Source organism: Papio anubis, chromosome 2 (assembly GCF_008728515.1).
Source record: "Papio anubis isolate 15944 chromosome 2, Panubis1.0, whole genome shotgun sequence".
NCBI classification, from domain to species: domain Eukaryota; kingdom Metazoa; phylum Chordata; class Mammalia; order Primates; family Cercopithecidae; genus Papio; species Papio anubis.
In genome coordinates this window covers 17,830,418-17,855,741 of record NC_044977.1, presented here as the reverse complement: position 1 = coordinate 17,855,741, position 25,324 = coordinate 17,830,418, and the positions used below count along the sequence as shown (strand labels likewise).

Below are 25,324 nucleotides of genomic sequence, written 5' to 3'. Positions count from 1 at the left end.
GGATGAAATGTACACTAGAAAATGGAATATGAAATGATTTTATTTTTATCTTCCTTCTAAATATTTTTCACATCTCTGTGGAAAACCTATAATTTCAGGTAGAAGGGGGATTGCAAAGCAGAGAGTCACAGTCTATACTTACTTTTTGTGATAATGATTACTTATACAGATTAGGACATTTATATTCATAATACGGTGACACTGAAAACACTGGTAATGCATTTTCCTGGTGTGCAATATAAAGAGAGAGAGAAGGAAAAGAAGAAAGGCAGAAGAAAAGTGGTTGTAAGTAAATAACACTTGTAACTTTATACTTTCTGATATGGCTTGACTGTGTCCCCACCCAAATCTCACCTTGTATTGTAGCTCCAACAATCCCCACATATCATGGGAGGAACCCAGTGGCAGGTAATTGAATTATGGGGGTGTGTTTTTCCCATGCTGTTCTCATGATGGTGAATAAGTCCCATGAGATCTGATGGTTTTATAAAGGGCAGTTCCCCTGTACATACTCTCTTGCCTGCCACCATGTAAGACATGCCTTTACTCCTTTTTTGTCTTCTACCATGATTGTGAGGCCTCCCCAGCCATGAGAACTGTGAGTTCATTAAGCCTCTTTCCTTTATAAATTACCCAGTCTCTGGTTATTTCTTCATAGCAGTGTGAAAATGGACTAATATACTTTCTCATTCAATATTTTTCAACATTCAGAATGTATAACTCAGTTAAAAGCAATCAAATGCCAAATGAAATTAGATATACTAATAAAAAGATAGAAAAAAGGGGTTACAGTGATGAAATATTTAGACACAGAAAACACTTTTTTCAGAGACTAATTTGTTATTTAGCCTAAGATTTTCTTTTTAAGATTTTCTTCTTAGCTGTAAGATTGAAAAAAAAAAAACCAACAACTTTCTTAAAATCCTACATTTAAGACAATTCTCCATTGTTTTTTTCTGGAAGTCACAATAGCATGTCAAGGACCTATATAAAATGGAAAGTGTTGGTCCTTTAGGAGGTCTCTTTTTTTCGGATTGTTCAATGAGAGGACAAAATGAGGAACAACATGTAGGACTCTCATAGGTCAAAAAGTTGTTGATGACATGATTTATCATTTAAAAAATCTTCATTCCTAACAAAGTCTGATTCAGTTTGTAAGTCATGGAAACATTAGAGAAGGAGTTGCCTGAAACCTCACTGAAGTCCTAAGCTGTCACTGACCAAGCTCTGCCTTTGGGCAAGTCTCTGACTCTTCATTGACAAAGAAAAGAGGACTGGATTCTGTTTGCAATAGTACCTTTCACCTCAAAAATCTATGTTTCTGGTCATTGAAACCAAAGATTTAGTCTGTAGGAAATTTGGTAACATCTCTAGATCTGGAGTTTCTGTAAATTTAATTCTGGATTTGGTCTCCATTCTAAGGAATATTTCTCACAGAGTTCCAAGTGCTTAGATGGACCTCTATGCTGAGATAAAAATACAGACAGAACCAGAGTATATCCTCATAAAGTAAAGCTAGGAAGATTTGGGGTACCACAGTGTTTCTTACTATGCCAGTTCCTAGACAACAAATCACATTTTTGAAAATACAAGGACACATTCCAAATCTACTTTTCTGAGACTATTTTTTTTCTTTAAGAAGCTGATGTTCTTAAGACTTAGGGCCATTTCCCAAGCACTCTCTGGGAAAATATGAGATTTCTTCACTGGTGGATAATTTTGATTTTATAAAAATAGTAGACAACTCTAAATAATACATTTCCTGGTTCCACTAAAAATCTCTAAAAGCTATGGAAAAATAGATTATGACTACAAAGAAAAAGGGAATTTGAAAATCCCTCTTTGTAAAGGCTCCAAAGAGCATGAAAATGAGTAAAAATCATAGGATCTAAAGCTGGTAAACACATTTCTTCCAAATAGAAATTAAAGGTATAATTAATTATTTATGAAAATATTGCTGGCATGTACACATGTTCTAGTTTTGTGGTCATTCAGTTAAAAAAATTTTCCCTTGAAAGTTATACTGTGGAAGTACCATATTGGTTACTGGTTTCTTCTCCTTGAAACTTATTTGAATTGTTTATGATTGATTACATCTCATAATATCCCCTATTATTCTTGTCTTTGTAGCAGATGTACATCATACTCATGTAATTAGTATGTATTTAATTAAAATACTGCGATAGCCTATTTACCAACAGTAGGAATTACTGAAAAGTTAGGAAAAGGAAGGTCTTTTTGAAAATTCCTTTGGTAGAATACATATTCAAATAAATGTAAAAAGTCTTCTGTAATAAGGAAGGTTGAAATAATAGAAATGGGCTTTTAGAAATTTACTGTAGTGTCTTACACAGATCATTACACTAGGACCATTACATAATAAAGTAGAATTTGGAAAATCTAATCAGAGACAAAAATCGGAAATGACTGGACTCTCCGAGTCATAAAATCATGCTGCATTTCAGGTAAGTGGATTCTACATTTCCACCATTCTTGGCTGAAGTACTGACACATAATTGAGAAAGGTTATAGAATTATGAGGACAAACAGGAAGTACAGTAAAAGGTTATTTTCTTCCTTCTTAAATTTGGAAAAAACGAATCAATTCAGCTAAGATCAAAAGGTTGTTTCCGACCACATCACCTATAAAAATAAAATTCTAATGACAAACTCCATATTTTTCCCCTTCGGGTAAGTTTCAGAAAGCAATCTAAAGCAAAACTCATTATTATTTAAAAGCATTTGAAAAGCAAGGAGGGAAAAATAAATGAAAACAAAAACACTGAGAAGCATCCTGTTTCCTAGTAAACCTCAAATGAGATGCTCCCTGATAGCAGTTCTCTTTTTGGGAAACTGAACTAGTTTGGTAGCTAGCATATGCCTAAATGATACCATACCCAGGAGGCATTTGGGCTTCAAACTGCTTCAAGGTGATTTTTATTTTTTAGTAGCATCATGTCAGGGGAAAGAAAAGAAAACAAAACAAAACCCAAGACTCCAATCTTACATTTAGGTCATTAGCTTGAGCTAAGTCACCTCTCATTTAAGTGTCGCTACTTTTTTCCCTACATATGAGCTCTGTGGGGATTTGGTTATTTAATGTTGCCTGCTGTTCATGTTTTGCTTCCATTTTCTTCTGTTAAGTACATTACGTGGTGTAAGTGTTGGAGGGAAGAACCGCAGTGCCCTTGGTATCATCTTTGGAGCATGTGTAACTCTAGCATTACAGTGTACTTCCATTATGTAGTAAATAATAATTATTTTGAACTTGGATGAAAATAACATAAAACATTACCCTGAAATACCTTATAAAAAAGAAAAAAATCTTCATATGCTAGAAAACAGCAAGGGACTACACACTTTCAAGGTACTTGTGAAATGTTTCTGGTAATAGGTTAAATATGTCAATCTTTAAAATTTGATTTTAAGCTACTGCCTTAAATATTTTTAAGAAATATAATGGCAGTATGGTACATTTTTAACATCAAGACAAAAATCCTGTGGAAAATATTTATATTTCCAAACAACTGGGAGTCAATCCACATTCTTTTGCTAATAGGAAACAATAAAAATACTACTCTTGTGATAGAGTAGCAGGCATAATTAAATGTGCTTTGATCTCATTTTGTAGAACTGTGGTATGAAGACTCCTTTGAAAATTAGACGTCCACAATAGAGCTTAATGGGTAAAAGCATGCATTTTGGAGTAAGCAGGGGGCCTGAACTTTTGTGTTATCACTAACCAGCTATGTAACCATGGGTAAGCCACTTGTACTCTCTAAGCCTCAGTTATCTTATCTAGAAATGGGAGTAATAATGGTTACCTACATCAGAGAAAAAGCTTGAAAATTAAATGAGCTAATACTATAAAATACTTGGCTCATAGTATGACCAGAAAATGTAAGCTATTATTACCATTGATTAAACACCTATGTACCAGATACTTTACATATATTATCTCTAATTCTTTCAAATTCCAGAGCTGGGTATTTTGAACCTCAGTATACCCAGTATCTCAGAAAGCTTTAACAACTTGCCTAAGATTATACGGCTAGTGAATTGTGGATCTGGGATTTGAACCCAGATCTTTCTAGCTAGAAAGCAGTGGCTCTTCACTGGGGGTGATTTTTCCCTCCATCTTATGTTGATGACTGGACAACATCTGGGACATTTTTGGTTATCACAGCTTGGGAGGGTTTTACTGGCATCTGCTTCTTAGTGGCTGAGTATGCTGCTAAATGTGCTGCAAAGCATGTAACATATTTATCTGCAAAGAATTATCTGGCCCCAAATGTTAATAGTGCTAAGGTTGAGAGATCTTGTTCTAAAGCCCGACTGGTCTTTTCAATATAATCTGCTGCCTCATTAGAATACAGTGATTCACAATGTTAATATTTTGCTGTCACTTGATACTGAAGTAAATAAAGTTGCTCTTGAAAATGATGTATACCAAAAAAGTAATATACACCTTCTGATAGCACAACTGCATTGCTTTGGGGAATTCCTCCCTCACTGGAGGTAATTATGGGGAAACTGCCAGTTACAGTGCTCCGACTACCTCTGAATGCACAGACTGGCATATAAACCTAGCTGGGGCAATCATAGTATCCATTTCCCTGGCATGGTTTTGTTTTAGTGTTGGGCAAGGTCCTAACAAAGCCAGCCAGAGTCTCCTCTGGGATTGGTGTATGAATTTTCACAGAAAGAAGGTCTCATTTTGCTGGGGTTGCAAAGCTGGAATACTGAGCCCTGGAGTGTAAAGAAGCAGACAGCGAAGAACTTAGCAGTAGGAGAGAATGAAGTCAATGCACCTAGCAAGCACTAAAAATCCTGCATGAGCCTCTGGATTGAGCAATGCTGGACCACCTTCTTAGTTTCATGATGAAAAAATTTCCTGATTTTTGCTTATGTTACTTTGGGTTAGGTTTCTTTCATTTATAATCAAAAGAACCCTGAAAAATAGAGTCTGCATGCTATGCTTTCTTGGCATATATATGTATCAAACAATAACTGTATTTTCACACAGTACTGTTTCCATTAAAAAAAAAAAAGTAGAAGGCACAGAATTCACCCTTAATGAGTCTACATTCTATTTGGGGGTGGGGATAGACTTAAAAATACCAGAATTTTATCTCTTTACCTACATAGTGGGTTCTTTGAGAGTGAAAACTGCATTTTCTTTTTCTCCTTTTTTTTTTTTTTTTTAAGATACGGGACTTCACTCTGTCACCAGGCTGGAGTACAGTGGCACATCATGGCTCACTGTCACCTAGAACTCCTGGGCTCAAGCCTTCTGAGTAGCTATGACTGTAGGTGTGCGCCACCACACCCAGCTAATTTTTTCTATATTTTTAGAGACAGGGTCTCGCTATGTTCCCCGCACTGGTCTGGCACTCCTGGGAAGTGATCTTCCCACCTCAGCCTACCAAAGCATTGATTATATGTGTGAGCTACTATACTTGGCCTACTGAGAACTGGATTTTCTAATTACCCATCCCCACCCACATGCACATTTGGTCTAATGACTGGTGCATGCTTAGTAAGTAATAGCTGAATGGCTAGGCAGATGGCACCTGCTGTTACATTTTGTTAGGTCTTTTACGGACTAGTTCTGTGTACTCTTTTTTTTCTTATTTCCTTTCCCTAAAGTATAATACCACTGACCTTTGGGAAACTCATTATATTATTCACTAAAACGGATTCTGCAGACTCAGAATTGCTCATTGTAATAAAATATACAACAGTCTGCAGAATGGAGAAACTCATAAAAACAATCTGAAATTTCTTAAACTAATTTAAAATCATAAAGCATGGTAATATTCCATTTGATCTGTATGAATAGCTTTGTTAAATTCACTAAATTGTAGCAAAAATATAAAATATTCTCACAGAACATAGTCAAATTTGTATTGTCTATCACATTTTCATTTAAAGTAGGCCTTGCTTGGAAAAAGTCAAACATAATACCATATTTTGATCAAATAAACGAGAAATGCAGGACAGATAGGGAATAGCCAGTATTTGGAGAGAGCAGCTGGGAAGTTTTTGATTAAGCTATTTCTGCTTCCAAACAAAATCCTGGTTACGGGATCTGTCACAGTTATGCTGACTTCCAATATGTGCAGCTAAACAGAATTTCAACTCTCTTTACTGCAGCAGCCAAAAATATTCGCAAGATACATAAAAGATTTTAGCTCTGACTATTTTCCTGTAGTCTTGGATTGATGTGAGGACCTCAAGGTTTGGGTTTTTTTTTTTTTTTTTTTTTTTTTTTTCCCCCCAGGCCTCCATCCTCTTTTTTCTCCCTTTCCCAGATTCTTGCTTGGATATTCTTTGGTAATGCACGTCAAGACCATGACAATACAACAGCTTACACCCTACCTGGTGGAAAAACCACCAGGCCCTGGGTGGAGGAAGTTCAGCCTTGTGCTGTGAGCATTGGCAACCCTGGACCAATGAGAATGAGCTTAATGTTGGAACTCGATTCCTGGCTGCAGCATCTTCTCCCAGTTCCCGATAGAGCCTCTGTGGCCAAATGAGGTTTAACAGGCAAAAATCACTCTCTAAATGGTCATCTTGGACACAGATCACCAATATACATGGCCAGAATGGCTGGGCAAACTTTTGGGCAAGATCCAGGAAAGGAAGGGGGGACAACAAGGTTTGGACTACTTTAGGCTACAATTATTAAGAACAATTTACATGGTGGTCTATGTTGAAAACTACACATTTGGGCAAAAGCTGCTCTCCTAAAAAATCTGTCTTGTGGTCTGGCATCTTCATTTGTCCTTCTGTTTTGTGGACATCCTATCTAATTCTTGGCACCTCTGCAGAGATTCAGGAAAGTCCTAAACACCAGAAAAGAATATTATGAATCATTCCTTATTCCATTTGCTGAGAAAAATATAATAACGATTTCTTCAGAGATTATAAAATCATAGCATGTTACTGTTAAAGTGGACATTAAAAATCATGTAACCCCTTTCTTGTATTTATTGAAAGTGAGGCACTTTTAAAGCTTTTAAAGTTAAGTGTCTTTCATGGTTGAGTTATGGTTCACATAACTGTGACCATGGTTACTAAATGGGTGGTGCCATAATCTGGGGGACAGGGGCCGGGCGTGGTGGCTCACGCCTGTAATCTCAGCACTTTGGGAGGCCAAGGTGGACGGATCATGAGATCAAGAGATCGAGACCCTCCTAGCCAACATGGTGAAACCCTGTCTCTAGCAAGAACACACACAAAAATTAGCCGGGCGTGGTGGCGGGCACCTGTAGTCCCAGCTACTCCAGAGGCTGAGGCAGGAGAATGGCGTGAACCTGGGAGGTGGAGCTTGCAGTGAGCCGAGATGGCACCACTGCACTCCAGCCTGGGCGACAGAGCGAGACTCCGTCTCAAAAAAACAAAAAACAAAAAAAAAAAGAAAAGAAAAGAAAAGAAAAATCTGGGGGGCAGGAAAAATCATGGAACTGCTCTTTATATTTATTTGTATCCTCCTGTTATAAGAATGTTTATGAATGTCTAATAATAATTATGACCTTTATGACCATAAACAATTACTTGTATGAATACATTTTGCAATATATATATTTAAGTCAACACCCCAATTCTTATTCTCTTCTCTTGCTTTTTTCCCCCATAGCAGTGATTGTCATGTTATATACTATGTCTCTTATTGATTTTGTTTATAGTCTGTCTCCCTCCCATCAGAAAGTAAGCTGCATGAGGGCAAGAAACCACTGGCCCTATATGAGGAGCTACGTGGACTGTAAACAAAACCACCATGAAAGATACAATTATTCCTCTTCTCCTTGCCCATGGCCTATTCTAGAAGTTTATTGGAATTATTTTCTAAGAGCATTAGTAAGTCACCACTATGAGATTTTAAGGAAATATGTCACTTCTCTATGCCTCGGTTTCATGACCAATAAAGGGATTGGCCTAGATAATCTTTACAGTCTCTTCCAAATATAGTATTTGTTCTCTGGTGAAAGCCTAGGTCCTAGAATGGAGAAGATATTCACTAAATAGTTTTAAATGAACATATTAGTACAGTAGTACTTTTATGTAATCTGCAAATAAATAAACATATGCCATGTATGGATGCTCAATAACTTCTTATTGATACCAGTATATTAGTAAAGTTTGGGGCCCTCTGAATTAGAAATTTAAAAATTTTTAAGTCTTCTGGGAACTGGTTAAGACAATAACTAAACAGAACACCAGTTAGGGAGGTTACTTGAGGTGCAGCCTCTTCTGTGCAGTGAAGACTGTAACTCATCTGTAGGAGGACGTTTTATTCTGGGCATTTGCTTGAATGGCCTATTTTAGTTGTGTTAAAATAGAACAAGCAGGCAAGCATTATCTTGAGTTTAGGGCAGAAGAGGAACTATGGTGACTGAAACCAGGGCTTTTACTACCTAAGGTAACTGATTAAAAACAAAACAAAACAAACAAAATCCCAAAACATGGGTTCCTTTTGAAAGTGAAGGAACAAATTTATGCCTCTGGAATTCAGTTTTACGAAAAACTGGAAAAGCAGTCAGGAACAGCCCCAAACAAAGTCCAGTGGCTTTGAAGAGCAAAGGGAAGAGCAAAGGGGTTCTTCAAATAAGATTCCCTGATGAATAGTAGACTGTAGGCAAATGACCCAGATCTAAAAAGTCTAAGTATTGGGGGCGTGGAGCAAAGGTTGCTGGTTACGGTGCACTTTGTCCTTAAGGGCAAATGCTCGGCAGGGCCCAGCCACACTGGCTTTGCAGTCTGATGTTGGAGCACAACGACTGAGCAGTGTGTTTGGCCTCAAGCCTGCTGCTATGTTGGCTTCTGGACTTAGCATTTTCCACAGAGTCAGTAGACACTCACAGTACTAAGGAGTCAGTTTCAAAAACAGTACTATATGGCAGGGAGAAACACTAGCCATCGCCAGCCAACCAAAATCCAATCTTATCTATGCCTGACATTAGAAAAGGATAAATTTTCTCTGTAATTAAGTCCTTAAGATACTTGGACAATTTGAGATTGGGACGGTGTGAGGTGTGGAGGTGTGTGTGGGTTGCTTAAGTTGTGTTAAAACTGGCAAATGAGATGTGGCGATAGTGTTTAGGGATTATCTATAGTTACATAGTCTTTGTTTTCACCTATGAACATTCAGAATCACATTAGAGGTGATTTCTCATTACCATTGTATGAGAAACCATCATATACTTTGAGAAGAACAGGTGAGTAGACAAAGCCTGAATTTTGAGATGAGAAAGTGGGAACTTAAAATATAATGTCAGCTCTGACAGTACACTTACATGCATTGTCAGAGTACCTGTATCTTTTGAATACTATCTCTATCGCTGTGGATAGGTCACAGGGGTTAAATGTGTGAATTCTCCTGTTCTATAATATTATAGTATCAACCAGCAAGGTAGTTTTATAGATAAAATAGAAACAAAACAATTTGCAATACGGGTCATGTATCTCAAAAGAACCGTACTAGATGGCATATATTGACAATGCATTGCCTGAAAGCATTCACTTTTTTCCCTCTAAGTCATATCTAGTCTAAATTAATTTGTTCTTTACAGTGGTGCATTGAAATGTCCTAAGGAAGAAATAAAAAGTAAACATTACTCTTTCTTTTGTCTTACTTGTAGGTCAAGGCTATTGCATAAACACAGTCAAACGTCATTAGAATGAGCGTGGAAATCTCAGATGTAACATGTGGATCAGGCACTCACATGGCACAGCCTGGCAGCTGTCCCTGAGGACACCAAATACATCTCAGAGTGAAAGGTTACTCAGCTTCTCAAACTCAGCCATAGACCATGAGCAGCTCTCAGGAAGATAAAGGCCAATCTGAGTGAGGACAAAAAGCATATTTCCCCCTCAAGCTACTGTGTTTACATTCACAAAATGGCAGTTTAACTATTGGTAGCACTTACATCTTGGTTAGACATTTCCCAATAAGGTCTCTCTCCATAGGACATGACCTCCCACATGACAATGCCATAGCTCCATGCGTCACTTGCTGAGGAGAATTTTCTGTAGGCGATGGCTTCTGGGGCTGTCCACCTGATGGGGATTTTGCCACCCTGGAAAACACATTGGAGATTTCTTAGCTGGCTTATCATTGTATTAAAAACAAAATGGTATTCCAATTAAATATTTTTTATTAGAAAGATCTAAATACTTCATAATAGCACTGGCATTTTAAATTAAAACCAAAAGAAAGCCAGAATAATGTTGAAATGTCAGAAATATTTCCTCTAATTATTCAGGAAAAATAGCTTTAATGGGAAATAAGTCACACTTCAGAAATATTTTATTTCATTCATTAGAGAAATTTATTTTTACTTTAGATTCACCCAATAAACCCCTCTATAATGCCATTTGAAGAAAGTTCCAGATTATAGGACATTAAAACTAAATATTCAACACTCATTAAACATTGTATTGCATTTATAAATAATAATGAGAATAATCTCTAACTTAATTGAAGACAAGTGTTTAAAAAAAGAAGGAAACATTCTCTACCAATTCAATACTTATCAGAATTTTATTTCGTTCCCTTTCTTTCCTTTACATCTGCTATGATTACATTTATTTTATATGAAAACATTTTTAACTAGTATATAAGCGCACCTTGAAAAGATCATCTTTCTTTCAAAAACTTTAATATAGCTTATATTTTTATTCTTCAATTTCAACTTAACATTTTAACATATTAAAGGAATTAAATTGCATGAATTTAATCTAAAGGTTCAAGAATTAAAGTCTGCCATTGTGTTACACTTAAATTTTATTAACATTTATTACATTTTATATCTTGAAACACTCTATAAATCCCTTTTTACTGTAATGACAAGAATAAAACAAATCATCCATTTGATTTACAATCTTTAAAATTCGTGCAGCTCCAAACTGCGAGTTGAGGGGACGAAAGCAGCCCTAGCGCCACTAGATGGCGGAAGAGAACAATGAGCAGCTCCCAGATTGCTGTCTTAAACCGTGGAGATGGCTTAGGTTCATAAAAAAAATTATATTTGACTATCAGAGCCCACCACAAAGGGATTATTTCAACATTGTCCATGATCATGATCACATAATCTCATCACCCACTGTGTGCAAAGCCTGGTGCAAGTAGGGGTGGAAAGAAATAAAAGTGTGTTCTTCGGCCCTTAAGGAATTTAGGTTAAGTATCTTTAAAGGTGAAACTGAGTGATCTAAACATTCCTTATTTAGTAATATTTAGTAAACACTACTTACTCAGAAAAAAAGGGATTAATCTAAAATGGGAACAATTTAGGTTTCACAAGGCACAGGACAGCACTAATGGAACCCTCATTTCAAAGACTAGTAACATGGAATTGTTAGAAGAAACCTTGGGGAAAACACCTTGAATCCAATCCCCTGAGTTTACAAGTGAGCACACTGAGCCCAGGGCTTAGAAATTTCAAGGTTTAGAGATTTCTCACAGTATTATTAGGTACCTTATATATACTAATGCTATCATATGATGTAAAGGTGTAATACTTAAGCACAGGGATTCTGTAACCACATATTGAAGCAGCCGAATAGAAGGAAGCCTGAAGCCTGAGGTTTTCATGCGTTGGGGCAAAGGTTAAAGGCAGCACCAAATTAAGACTAGGAAATTAAATGTACAAAGTTGGTGACAGTAGCTTAAGAGTGTTGGGGGGCAGGGAGGTGCAAGGGGAGAAAATTCATTCTTGAACCCAAAGTAGGGTAGCCAGATAAAATAAGGGACTCATGGTTAAATTTGTATTTCAGATAAATAACAAATAATTTTTCATTATAAGTATGTTCCACATGGGAATTTTTTGGTATAAGTACATCCCAAATATTATATGAGACATGTTTATACTTAAAAAAAAAAATGCAAATCATTGTTTACCTGCAATTCAAACCTAACTGCTCACTCTCTATTTTTATTTGCTAAATCTATCTACCCTAATCCAAAGCACTAAAAAAATTCAGGAATGAGAACACTGCAAATGATCCAACCAAACATAAAGTCATGTTCTAAAAACCGGGTGTGATCTTCACAAGGGGGTAAGGATACCTCTACTTGTATTTGTGCACCAATACTACAGTATTCTTGTTTTATTTTATGTTTGTGACTAAAGTGCCTCAGTCTTGTGGCTCTGCATATTGAAACTATTTGAGTAAGATTCAGGTTTGTTTCCAATATGGAAGCCACATTTCCAGAAAATAAAGACCAAATTTCTCAATTTGACTCGAGAACGTATACAAGGGCAGCAGTCCCATCTGGCATTTCTCATGCTGGATCTTTTCCTTTGTTCCAGAAAACAATATGTAAAAGTGTGAATTGCTAGCCTGTCTGGCTGTTTCTTTGCTAAATCTTTGTGGGTTCTATTAAGATAGGCCAAAAAGCAAGTTAATGGTTATTTTATGTTCATTCACTCATTCACTTATAAATGATATTTCATATAAATTATTCACATATAAATTTATATTTTGAATAATTTGATATTACATATAAATGAAAACTTTATCACTTTCCTTCATAAGACTTTTTTCTTCAAGGGGAAGATATTACAGAATATTTGATTAATGGCATTGCTCCCTGTTATGAACTGAATTCTGTTCCCCTAAAATTCATACATTGAAGCCGAAACCCCCACTGCAACTATATTTTGAGATAGGGTCTTTAAAGAAGTAATTAAGGTCAAATAAATTTATAAGGGTATGGCCCTCATCTAATATAACTATGTCCTTTCCTTATAAGAAGATGAAAAGGTATCAGAGGCATGCAGGCATAGAGAAAAGGCCATTTGAGGCCATCCTCAAGAAGAAGCCATCTGTAAGCCAAAGAGTGGGGCCTCTGGAGAAGCCAAGCTTGTCAGCACCTTGATCTTGGACTTCCAGTCTCTAGAACTGTGAGAAATAAATTCCTATTGTTTAAGCCACCCAGTCTGTGGTGTTTTGTTATGGCAGCCCTAGCAGACTAATACTCTACCACTATAAAAAAACTTTCTTTTTCAAAATACTTTGTTAAAATGAACAACATTACAAAATGGACAGTGCATCTTTATTTAAAATTTTATTTCAACTGTTGCCTTTTTAAAATTATTTATTTAGTTATTTATTTATTTTTGAGATGGAGTTTCACTGTTGTTGCCCAGGCTGGAGTGCAATGGCATGATCTTGGCCCACAGCAACCTCTGCCTCCGGGGTTCAAGAAATTCTCCTGCCTCAGCCTCCCGAGTAGCTAGGATTACAGGCACCTGCCACCATGCCCAGATAATTTTTTTGTATTTTTAGTAGAGACAGAGTTTCACCATGTTGGCCAGGCTGACCAACATGGTTATGGTCCATGTTGAACTCCTGACCTCAAGTGATCCACCTGCCTTGGCCTCCCAAAGTCCTGAGATTATAGGCCACCACACCCGGCCAACAACTATTATCTTTAAATGGAAAGTATGAACTGGAATACATCTTAAAATAAAACATAAAAAAAATTGGACATAAGTTTAATGTAGGAAATAGAATTCTAATTAACAAAATGCATGATAATATGAACCCGATGGTATGCACAAACTAGAATAATTCTGAGCGTACATGGAATAGGGATAGGAAAGCAGTCACACCTTTTGTTCCAATGGGAGGATGTATACTGGATACAGTTTGTATCTAAGTGCAAGATGAGGCAGAAAGGAAGAAGCCCTTAAGGCTACTGCGTAGTCTCCGTTCCTTATATTAGAGGAAACACAGAAGCACCTGGGTTTTTTCTTTTTCCTTTTTAATCGAATGGATCAACTTAAACTTTCGTGGCTTGATCTCATCTACATATTTTTGCCCATGATATTGAATCATACACAGAGGTAATGCACTAAGGTACTTTTTTTCTCAAAGCATTAACCACCAGATGTTTGCTTCAGGTTTCAGGAATGAACAAACAGTACTTTAGATTTGAAATCACACTTATTGGAACATTACATGTTGCTTTACCATATGTTTATGAGAGAGAAAAAAGTTACCAAAGATGCTAATCAAAATGACTGCATGTAACTCAAATGACTTCTCATTTACTAATACTTCTCTTACAGAGCAAGCTTAATACCTTAGGGAACAAAAGAAAAACAGGAAATAAGTAAACTGGAGGGGTACTGAAATGTTTATTAGTAAACCTTTTGTGTTTTTTCTGTTTCCAGGTCATATTCAGAGATTGTTATCTAACAAGTAGGTAGTCAGTTGTAGCTGAAAAAGTGCAGGTGAGGGAACAAGGAGTACTGCATATTTGTATATCTTTGTCTGCCCTGTATCCCCAGAGTGGAGTTGCATTATAGGTGCATTTAACATCTGAGTATTACTACATAAGCCTCTAATCTTCAGAGGAGAGACCAATCAATTGAAATGTAGTAAGGATACAGAGGCTTAATACTGGAACCAAATGGAAAAATTCCGTAGAGAAGCAAGAACACTTAAAATGTCTCTCTCCATTTCTCATTTACTGGATTTGATGGTTATCTTGAAGGTAAAGGGTTTGAATAGACAGTAATCTGTCTGTAGACTTTTCTTATGTTCTCAGTCTATCTCTATAGTACTCAATTAATGAGTATATATTATACTAAAGAATAATTTTAAAAATCCTTAAGAGCAATTTTAACTAAACAATGTTTTTCTTCCTGAAATACAAATTGTAAGACACAACTTCACTATAGTTCATTGTGTGACCTTGGGCAAAGCTTAATCTCTAGAGTCTTAGATTTCAGAACTGCAAAATGAAGGGATTTGAATTAATGACCATAAAATAGTAAACTATAATGAGTTTTGACATTTGCCCGGAATTTCTCAGCTCCCATTAAATTGCAAAGAGATAGGCCATATGAGCTGGTACCAAGACGGTATGAGCAGACAGCCTGATGACGGACAGAAAAGGAAGCAAGCACACTTTAGTTTACATCCCTGGCTAATAATTCATGGTTACAGTGGTGATCATGAGTGGTAAGCAAGAGGTAAAGTAACTTAAACACTTTGTTTAAGAAGGCAACAGCATGAATAATATATATTGGAAAGGTTTGAAACCAAGACATTGACTTTTTCTTCCTTTTTATTTTTTAACTCTTAATGGGTAACCATTGGTTATTTGGAAAGCTTATTATATGGAGTCTTACTGATGTCAGACAAAGAAGGCATTAATATGCTTACCGGAGGACGACTTTAAATTGTAATTTCTTGTTGGTGGGATTATGTGTGGCAGAGGTGGTCTTGTTTCAGGAGCTTTGATGGAGAGGTCAGCATTCTGGGGTCTTCTGTCTGAATTCACTATGGCATCCCAAAAAGTCACAGCATGATCTCACATTCACTAGTTATAATAGACAACCCTAACTAGGGGGATAGTCCTCTTACTCTTGAGAATCACTGATCTTGAGAAAGAAATCCATCTCTTGTGCATCTCTTCCTAGTTTGTATTCCCCAAATCAACAAATTATTTTATAGTGTAAAATGGTATCATATTGTGCATGTGTTTTAAAATTACGTGCCCAGCCTCTTTCAGAGAGGCATGTATATTCCTCCTTTATTGAGATTTACAAATCTAGGGAAACTTTGGTACTCTGGAAAGTTTTATCCTTTTCTGAAATATGGAGATAATATCTGTCTTTACTTGAAGAAAGACTGAAGGCTAAGAGTGGAATGAATTCATTTACAGTACAAAGGAGAAACTTCTCATATTTTGACTTCTGGATAACATTTATTAAGTGGATTAAAAGAGATGGTATACACAAAGCACCTCTTAGCAGCCAGCAGCCAGTGGACACTCAGTAAATGTTATCTGTTTCCTTAATTATGTATCCAAAATTTGTCTTTTTTTGGACTCACTTGGCTTCCAGGCCACATCAGCATCTCAATTCCTTCATGTGGAATCACTGAACTCACCCCTACCATGCCCAGGCTCAGGGATGATCTTCTCAAACAACAGCTTTTAGGAGTCAGAGGTGCAAAGTCAATTCTGCTGATGGACAGTCTCTGAAACAGTTCTGGTAATTCAGACCTTGTCTTGCCCAGTTCAAGAAAATCTGTGTGTCTTGGTCCAGTGAGTTTGGTCCCATGCTTAAACTCCTGCCGTTGTCCTGCCAGTGCCCTTCCAAGACTGGAGATAAATTTATATTTATCTTAATATTTCACAGGTAGGATTCTGTCATTATATAACATCATTTATGGTTGAATGCTGGCAGGCCAGACTTCTGTCTGCAGCTTGACCTGCCTGATAAGGATTGTGTCTGGATTGCTTGCTTTTGCTGTGTGTTTCTATTCTCTTTCTGAGGTCATGCACACTGGATAAGCTGTGAAACGTTTGTCCTTGAAATACACACGTAGACACAGTCACGTATGTACATACATGCATGCATGCACATGAGATTGTGCATGTGCACACAATTTTGTATCAATGTCTCAAGATTCACAGATGCCAGATTAAAAACACTCTTACTCTAAGCAAAAGAACCTTTTTTTGGCACAGTATTTTTAAAATATTGGTTCTTAATAACCAATTTTTATAACCTGATAAGTTGATGGTAAACAGCATTGTTTTAGATAACAAACATATGAAACTAACCTTTTAAAAAATCTAATATAAGATTTTTTTATCCCTTGTTCCAGGTTTTCATTATGTGTGCTGAGGATCTTCATGAGGGTGTTCACTGAGGTCTCAGGGTTTTATATTTCATGAACCCAGAGCTCACCAACTATTGGTCCTTGGGTTGAAAAAGGCCTGAATTTAGGCTTTTCATGGCTAAGTTATTTTTGTTTTATTTTCTTAAACTGAAACTAAATGTCTTTAGACAGGGCATGGGCTCTCCAGAGCGTCTGCTCCACCCTCTCACCAAGTCTTTCATCAGACACACTTGACCTATTTCCATTATCTTCCTGGCCCTGTTGGTGTCGCTGCCCTGTCCCTCCCCCACCCTAACTCTAACCCTACCTTTCCATCTGATTATGAAATACACAATTATCTACTTTTGAAATTTGTTTTACAGTGTATTTTTCATAGAGAATAGGGGCAGATGAGAAACAATTTCAAATAAATATGAATAGCTAAATCATCAGCTTTGTTTTCTACTTGCTAAAAAAATTCTTAACTATGGAAAGACTCTCTTCCTCTTCTCATCTGGAACATTTAGAACTATACTACAATCTTATTCATTGTTTAAATGTATAAGCAGCTCGGTGAATGCTAATTTTTTGTTGTTCCTGTAATAAAACACTGCTTATCATGCTATTCAAACCCTGAAGAATTAGGATCCTTTTCACCTGCTTCCTCTTAAATTGTTCCTGAAAATAACTCATTGCCATCTATTTCTCAGTATTCTCTTTCAGTGAGAACATAGGCGCTACATCATTAAGTGAATAACACTGTTCTGGGGGACATCTGTAAAATTAGTTTTCTATTTCATCCTATAAGGTAGATAATGTAGGACACAATGTTACTGTAGTGTGGGAGAATAAATATGTACTTTATTATGAGAATTGCCATTGTATCTGAGTGTAAATAACTTAAACACTACTGACAGTACAGGCAATTTTTTCAAAACAACCTATTGCTTATTATGGTTTTGAAAATATACTGTATGGTAAACACCCAGGGGGATAGCTGATAATATGTTAAAATGAGTTAAAAATACTATTCCCACTCTTATCTGGACAGCAGTACTCTTATCTGGACAGCAGTACTCTTCTCTAACATCTCTCTTGAGGTATTCTCTCTTTCCCTTTTTTAAACCCAGCGTACGGAAGACTACCTACCCCAGTCCACCCTCCCCAGTGCATTTTAAATAGTGATTTTTAAAGTTTCGTATTTGTAGTATTTATGGCAAAGAACTATGGAAATTAACACAAAAGTAATGGGTTTTCTTTTTAAAACATGCACAACATAAATCATAAAGGGGAGTGAAAGATTAATTATTCCAGGCCATTGGCAATTGTTAATATTGAGATATTTAACACATTAAATCTTTAATGAAAATATAACTCTTCAGATATATAACATTTGACAGTTTTATAAAGCATTTTTATATCAGTGGTATCAATTTGATGTGTAACATTAAAGAGTGGGTACTTTGCTTTCTTATCAGGTTGTACTGTGAGAATAATACTAATACAAAGCAATGATTAATCTCCGTAGCATCTGTGATGATTAATTTTACGTGTCAACTTGACTAGCCTGAGGGATGACCAGATAGCTGGTAAAACATTATTTCTAGTGTGGTTGTGAGAGTGTTTCTGGAGGAAAACATTAGCATTTGAATCAGTAGATTAAGTACAGAAGCTTTCCTTGAGGACAGGCATCATCCAATCTACTGAGGGCCCAGATAGAACAAAAGGGTGGACGAAGGGTGAGTTTGCTCTCTCTTCTGGAGCTGGGATATCCATCTTCTGCTCTTGAACATCAGAGCTCTAGGTTCTTAGACCTTTGGACTTTGGGACCCATGCAAGTTCTCCCCTGGCCCTGCCCCTTTCTTAGGCCTTTGAGTTAAAACTGAATTATATCATCAGCTTTCCTGGTTCTCCAGCTTGCAGATGGCATATCCTGGGACTTTTCAGCCTCCATAATCACGTGAATGAATTCCCATAATTATATATATATACACATATAATTATGTATGTGTATGTGTATATATACATATAATTATGTGTGTGTGTGTGTGTGTATGTGTGTGTATATATATCTCCTAATGGTTCTGTTTCTCTGGAGAATCCTGACTGTATTAGTTCATTTTCTTGCTGCTGATAAAGACATACCTGAGACTGGGCAATTTACAAAAGAGAGTTTTAATGGACTCATGGTTCCACATGGCTGGGGAGGCCTCACAATCATGGTGGAAGGCAAGGAGGAGCAAGTTATGCCTTACATGGATGGCAGCAGGCAAAGAGAGAGATTGAGCTTGTGAAGGGAAACTCTCATTTTCAAAACCATCAGATCTTGTGAGACCCATTCACCATCACAAGAACAGCACGGGAAAGACCTACTCCCACAATTCAATCACCTCCCACCAGGTCCCTCCCACAACACATGGGAATTCAAGATGAAATCTGGGTGGGGACACAGTCAAAGCATATCACTGACTGATACACCATCTATCTCTATCCGTGGTTGGATGATATTTATTTGAGGAAAAAATTTAGATCCTGTCATAGGGAAAATAAATTGCATAAAGTAAAGTATATCTATATTTATACTAGTAGTATTTGCAAACTCTGCTTAAAAACAAATATTCAAAAAGAATGGAAAACTTGTATAGCACTCCAAAGTATACACAAGGGTGATTCTCATAAATCCTGGGGTGCTTGCTTTGGACAAACAGCATGCAATGTAGAGAGACAGAAGAACTGCAGAGCTGAATCCTGGCTTCTTGGCCCTCTTTCTTCTCTAAGCGGTTTTGTGATCTTGGGCAAGTTACAGATTTTCCTGTAAATAGGGGTAACTGGACTGTGATATCTTGTAGTTCATATGAAGGTCTAATATTCTATGATTTGTTAATATATGTAATACCCCAGTGAATTAAGACAGAAGGAACAACCTTCACTTCTGTCTAAGGAAACAGACAGAAAGTGTTAGTGCAGAACTCAGTTGCTTCCTGTGCCATTGTTATGCCCACAGGCACTTTATACATTAAGTTAGACTGTTCCTGACAGATCCACAGTGCTTGGAACATATCTGAGCAGCAGGTCTTCTTTTGCAGCTATTGCAGGTAGTTTTGTGATATATTGGTTTAGAATGGAACAGTGACCTTAAATTACCATTGTCAGAAAGGTTAGCTCTGACTATCATCCAAGGAGGAGAGAAAAGATGAAGAATGACATCTTTAGAGGCAGTCTGTCTGGGGTCAGCTACTTAGACTGAAGTACACTCAATAGGAGAGAGGGCACAATTATCTGAAGGACTGAAGAACATCACTCCAGGGAAAGGATGGGGTTGAAGGGTTCACCCCCAAAGGTAGAGAAGAACTTGGAAGAATGTCTGGAAGTACCTGGAGCTGGAAATACCAAAATATGTTTAATACAAATAAATCTATTTGAAAGGCAGACTTGGCTGAAAGAACTATTAAAATGCTCATATTTTCTGTATTAGTCTGTTTTCACATTGCTATGAAGAACTACTTCAGACTGGGTAATTTATAAACAAAAGGGGTTGAATTGACTCACAGTTCCAAATGGCTGAAAATGCCTCAGGAAACTTAACAATTACAGCAGAAGGTGAAGGGGAAGCAAGGGATGTCTTACATGGTGGCAGAAGAGAGTGAGAGTGAAGGAGCATCTGCCAAATACTTTTAAACCATCATATTTCATGAGAACTCACTATCACAAGAAGTGAAGCATGGGGGAGACTGCCCCCAAGATCCAATCACTTCCCACCAAATCCTTCCCTTGACACATAGGGATTACAATTTGAGATGAAATTCATGTGGGGACACAGCGCCAAACAATATCAATCCACCCTGGCCCCTCCCAAATCTCATGACCTTTTCACATTTCAAAACCAACCATGCATTCCCAATAGTCACTCGAAGTTATAACTCATTCCAGCATTGACTCAAAAGTCCAAATCGAAAGTCTCATCTGGGACAAGCAAGTCCCTTCCACCTATGAGCTTGTAAAATCAAAAACAAGCTAGTTACTTCCAAGATATAATGGAGGTACAGGCATTGAGTAAGTCTTTCAGTTCCAAATGGGATAAATTGGCCAAAACAAGGAGGCCACAGGCCCCATGCAAGTCTGAAACCCAACAGGGCAGTCATTAAATTTTAAAGCTCCAAAATAATCTCCTTTGACTCCATGTCTCACATCTAGGCCACACTGATGCAAGAGGTGGGCTCCCAAGGCCTTCGGCAGGTCTGCCCCTGTGACTCTGCTGGATACAGTCCCATTGGGTGCTTTCACAGGCTGGCATTGAGTGCCTGTGGCTTTTTTTTTTTTTTTTTTTTTTTGACTTGCATGGGGCCAGGTGTATGGTGCAAGCTGTTGGTGGATCTATCACTCTGGGGTCTTGAGGATAGTGTCCCTCTTCTCACAGTTCCACCAGGCAGTGCTCCCCAGTGGGGACTATGTGTGGGGGCTCCAACTCCACATTTTCCCTCTATATTGCACTAGTAGAGGTTCTCCATGAAGGCTCTGCTCCTGCAACAGACTACTGCCTGGACATCCAGGCATTTTCATACATCCTCTGAAATCTAGGTAGATGCTCCCGAAGCTCAATTCTTGTCTTCTGCACACCTGCAGGCCCAATATCACATGGAAGCCACCAAGGCCTGGAGCTTGCACCCTCTGAAGCAATGGCCTGAGCTGTACCTTGGCCTCTTTTAGCCATGACGAGCTGGCGCAGCTAGGACATGGGGCACCAAGTCCTCAGGCTGCACAGAGCAGTGGGGCCCTGGGCCCAGCCAATGAAACCACTTTTCACTCCTAGGCCTCCAGACCTGTGATGGGAAGAACTGCCATGAAGATCTCTGACATGCCCTGGAGACATTTTCCCCATTGTCTTGGTGATTAACATTTGATTTCTCCTTACTTTAGCAAATTTCTGCAGCTGGTAGCTTGAATGTCTCCCCCGAAAATGGGATTTTCTTTTCTACCACATGGTCACGCTTCAAATTTTCCAAACTTTTACACTCTGCTTCCCTTTTAAACATAAGTTCCAATTTCTGACCATCTCTTTGTGTACACATATAACTGTATGTGTTCAGAAAAAGCCAGGTCACATCTTTAATGTTTTGCTGCTTAGAAATTTCTTCTTCCAGGTACCCTAAATCATCTCTCTCAAGTTCAAAGTTTCACAGATTTCTAGGGTAGGGGCAAAATGCCAGCAGTCTCTTTGCTAAAGCATAGCAAGAGTGATCTTTGCTTCAGTTTCCAGTTAAGTTCCTCATCTCCATCTGAGACCACCTGAGCTTGGACTTCATTGTCCATATCACTATCAGCATTTTGGTCAAAACCATTCAACAAGTCTCTAGGAAGTTCCAAACTTTCCCACCTCATCCTGTCTCCTTCTGAGCCCTTCAGAGTGTTTCAACCTCTGCCCATTATTCAGTTCCCAATTTGCTTTCACATTTTTAGGTACCTTTATTAGCAGTACCCCACTCTTGGCACCAATTTTCTGTATTAGTTCATTATCACTCTGCTATAAAGAACTACCTCAGACTGGGTAAAACCAAAAGAGGTTTAATTGACTCACAGTTCTGCATGGCTGAGGAGACCTCAGAAAACTTATAATCATGGCGGAAGGAGAAGAGAAAGCAAGGCATATCTTATATGGCAGCAGGAGAGAGAGAAACTGCCAAACACTTTTAAACCATCAGATGTCATGCGAACTCATGAGAACAGCATTGGGGAAACTGCTCCCATGATCCAATCACCTTCCACCAGGTCCCTCCCTTGACATGTGGGGATAAGAGTTGGAGGTGGATTTGGGTGGGGACATATAGCCAAATCATATCATATTTTAAGTAGGTTTTAAAGCTGAGGTAAATTGATTAAAAAATGGAAGACAGTTTACTTATCCTCAGGTTCATAGTTGAGAAAATTTATACAAACCTTTATTCTTCATTCCATTATTCCAATACAACATGCTGTATTTTCAACTTTTCTCATTTCTAAAACCAATGAATCCTTCAGATCCTTACTGGTTTATGATCAAAGTGATCATTCTTCTTATGCCTGCCTGTAACACTTACTGCCTGCCTCACTCACTTTGCAACTAGCATCATATACCCTCTATGTACTGTTATTTGAAATTTTAAAAGGTGAATGTACTGTCTTCCCAGAAAGTTTATAAAAGTTTTGGAGGGTCTTTTATTCTTCTTTTACTAAATGGTACTTCATAGTATTTAGTATTGTGCTGTGATTATAATGTAAATTTATTGATTATTTGCTGGCAGGATTACTTGATGGGATGAATTAGGAAAGTGGTGTAAAATGAAAGGCACAGTCTCATAACTACACTATATAAGTAGAAATCACATTTTGATTTTCAGTTCATTTTTAGTCATCACTATGAATTTGATTAATGATAAGGAAAAAAAGCAAGGGGGGATTTCTCCATCTAAATTTTCAATTTAAAAAGGGTACCACTAGAGAGGAACTGAAGGTCACTGGTAGCATTCATCCATTCATTCATTCCTTTGGTCTTGAGTTTCTTGAACACTTCTAACATGCCAGGTGCTAGAGTCACAAACAAGACATGCTTCTTGTCCTCAGGGAGTTCATGTTACAGTAAGAGAAACACTGATGCAAATAAATAATAGCAGCACAGAGGGTAAGGGCTCTAACAAAAGTCTGTACCAGATTCAATTGGCAGCAAAAAAAAAAAAGGAGGGATCAGTTCTTTGGGATGGCTATGTGAGGAGGTATTCAAAGCTTCAGAATAGAAGTAATCTTTTAGGTAGAGCTGAAAAGAAAAGTAGGAATTCGACTAGTAAGACAAAAAGACTAGGACATCCCTTCAGAGAAAACAGAAAGTTCACCGAGAGAGGCACAGAGGGGCAACACAGCATCTCATGTACAAGAAATTGCAAGTTGTCTGAAACTGCTGCCACTAAGAGTCTAAGAAAAACTGATGATTGTAAAGTTGGAGACAGCAGCAATAGCCATGTCAGTGAAGACTTGGTTAGACAACTAGAATAGCAGGCAGTGAGATTTCACAATGCTACCATCACTAGAAATGCGTTCCTACAAAACGGAATTTTATAGTTTGGGTTGCATCTGTCACTTTTTTTACGTGCAAAATTATACAAAATTTGGTTTGATTTCTTTTTTGTTTATTATTGTCCTTTGTTTGTTGTGGCTTAAAGATTTGCATCTCGTGATCAAAAGTGGTGTAAATGAGTGTTTTTTTCCTAAAATGAAAGGATGACAGGGATCTTAAATCTCTCTTTTGACCTTTTGCACTAAATGTCTCATAAAAAGAATAAAATCACTTTAAATCTGGCAGAAGTAACTACAGTAAATGTGTGCAATCATGCATCATACCAAGCAGGTTGAAAGGTCTAATTTTACTTGCATAATATATTCACTGTTTTATAGCAGATTTTTCCAGTGAATACATTTTGGCAAAGCAATGCCTTTTTAAACAAGATTCCAGCTTGTTTTGCTCAGGTTTAAGTATATCATTTGGGTTCTGAAGCCTTGTTCATTGTGGACAGCAGATGGCTCTTGGAGGACATCACTGGAGCACTGCGTGGCATAACATGACAGAATCTGGATATACTTGGCTGCAAGTAGAAAGAAGCGACAAATAATTTATATCATCTTCAAATGATATCACACGCCAGTAGCAAAAGATGATATAAAATAAAAGAGGGCTTATCCAATTGTGGAGTGAGGTCTTTTAAAAGATCAATCCAGATTTCTAAGAGCGCTTTCCATTTTTATCTTGAATGTTTCCTGGCTTTTTCTTATTTTAATCTATGCTCTTCTTGATCTGTTCTTTTTCTTTTGTTCTCTACTGTCCTGTTTTCTTTCGCTCGGTTCTTGCTGCCAAATATTCAGTGTGTGTAGATTATAAATTCCCTGAGGCAGAGACTTTGTTTGCTTGGTTCTTTGATGTTTTCTCAGTGTTTAGAAATGAGCCCAAGCATAATAGGTGCTCAATTAATATTAGTTAAATGAATGTTAGAGATGTAGTGTACAATCACAACAGTGCTAATCATGGAATAGGCGATACTAAACAATGTTATGAAATGTGAGAGTTGCCATGATAGTGCAGAGTCAGGGAAGCCTTCCAGAGAAAATGAAGACTAGGATGGAACCTTATAAAAGATGCATAGATTTAGATGAATGAAGGAGGTGTGAGAGAGGAGGGGATGGGAAATGGGGGAAGGAAGACTGGGCCAGGTAGAGAGGAGAATGTAAGATTCAGAGGTACTGAGAGAAGTTGAGTTCAATTGGAGAAAAGAGGTGAGATAAAGGAGGGGGAGAGGTGAGCCTAGAGAAGTCAGCAGGGGAGAGATCAGGAAGATCTTCCTCAGGCATTAAAAACAATTGGACCTTGTTTTGTGGCAATGGAATACCATTGAAAGACTTTAAGCAAGGGGATGATAAAATTTTGGTTTTTGTTTGGTTTTGTTATTTTTATTTTAGATCACTTTGGCTGCTCTGTGGATTGCTGATGGGGGAATAGAAGGAAAAAAGAAGAGGAGACAAGAAAACCTTGCCATGTCTAAAAAGTTAGTAACATTACTTCATAGTTCTGTAATATTAACATGACATCACATTTTTATACATTAAATATTTCTATTTCAGTTATGATTTAATATTTCCTATATTACTGATAAAAATGGGATGCCATTTACTCTGCTTC

General features: G+C 37.5%; 1 protein-coding gene across 5 annotated transcripts in view; it reads right to left on the bottom strand.

The window, feature by feature from the left end:
• The window catches only part of EPHA6 (EPH receptor A6), a 928,471-nt gene that overhangs the window by 19,463 nt on the left and 883,684 nt on the right, over nt 1-25,324 (bottom strand). For all 5 annotated transcript variants that reach the window (XM_031661852.1, XM_031661826.1, XM_031661827.1 and 2 more), the window contains one exon: nt 9,933-10,082. In XM_031661852.1, coding sequence (XP_031517712.1) covers nt 9,933-10,082 — 150 coding nt within the window. The remainder of the gene's footprint in view (nt 1-9,932; nt 10,083-25,324) is intronic.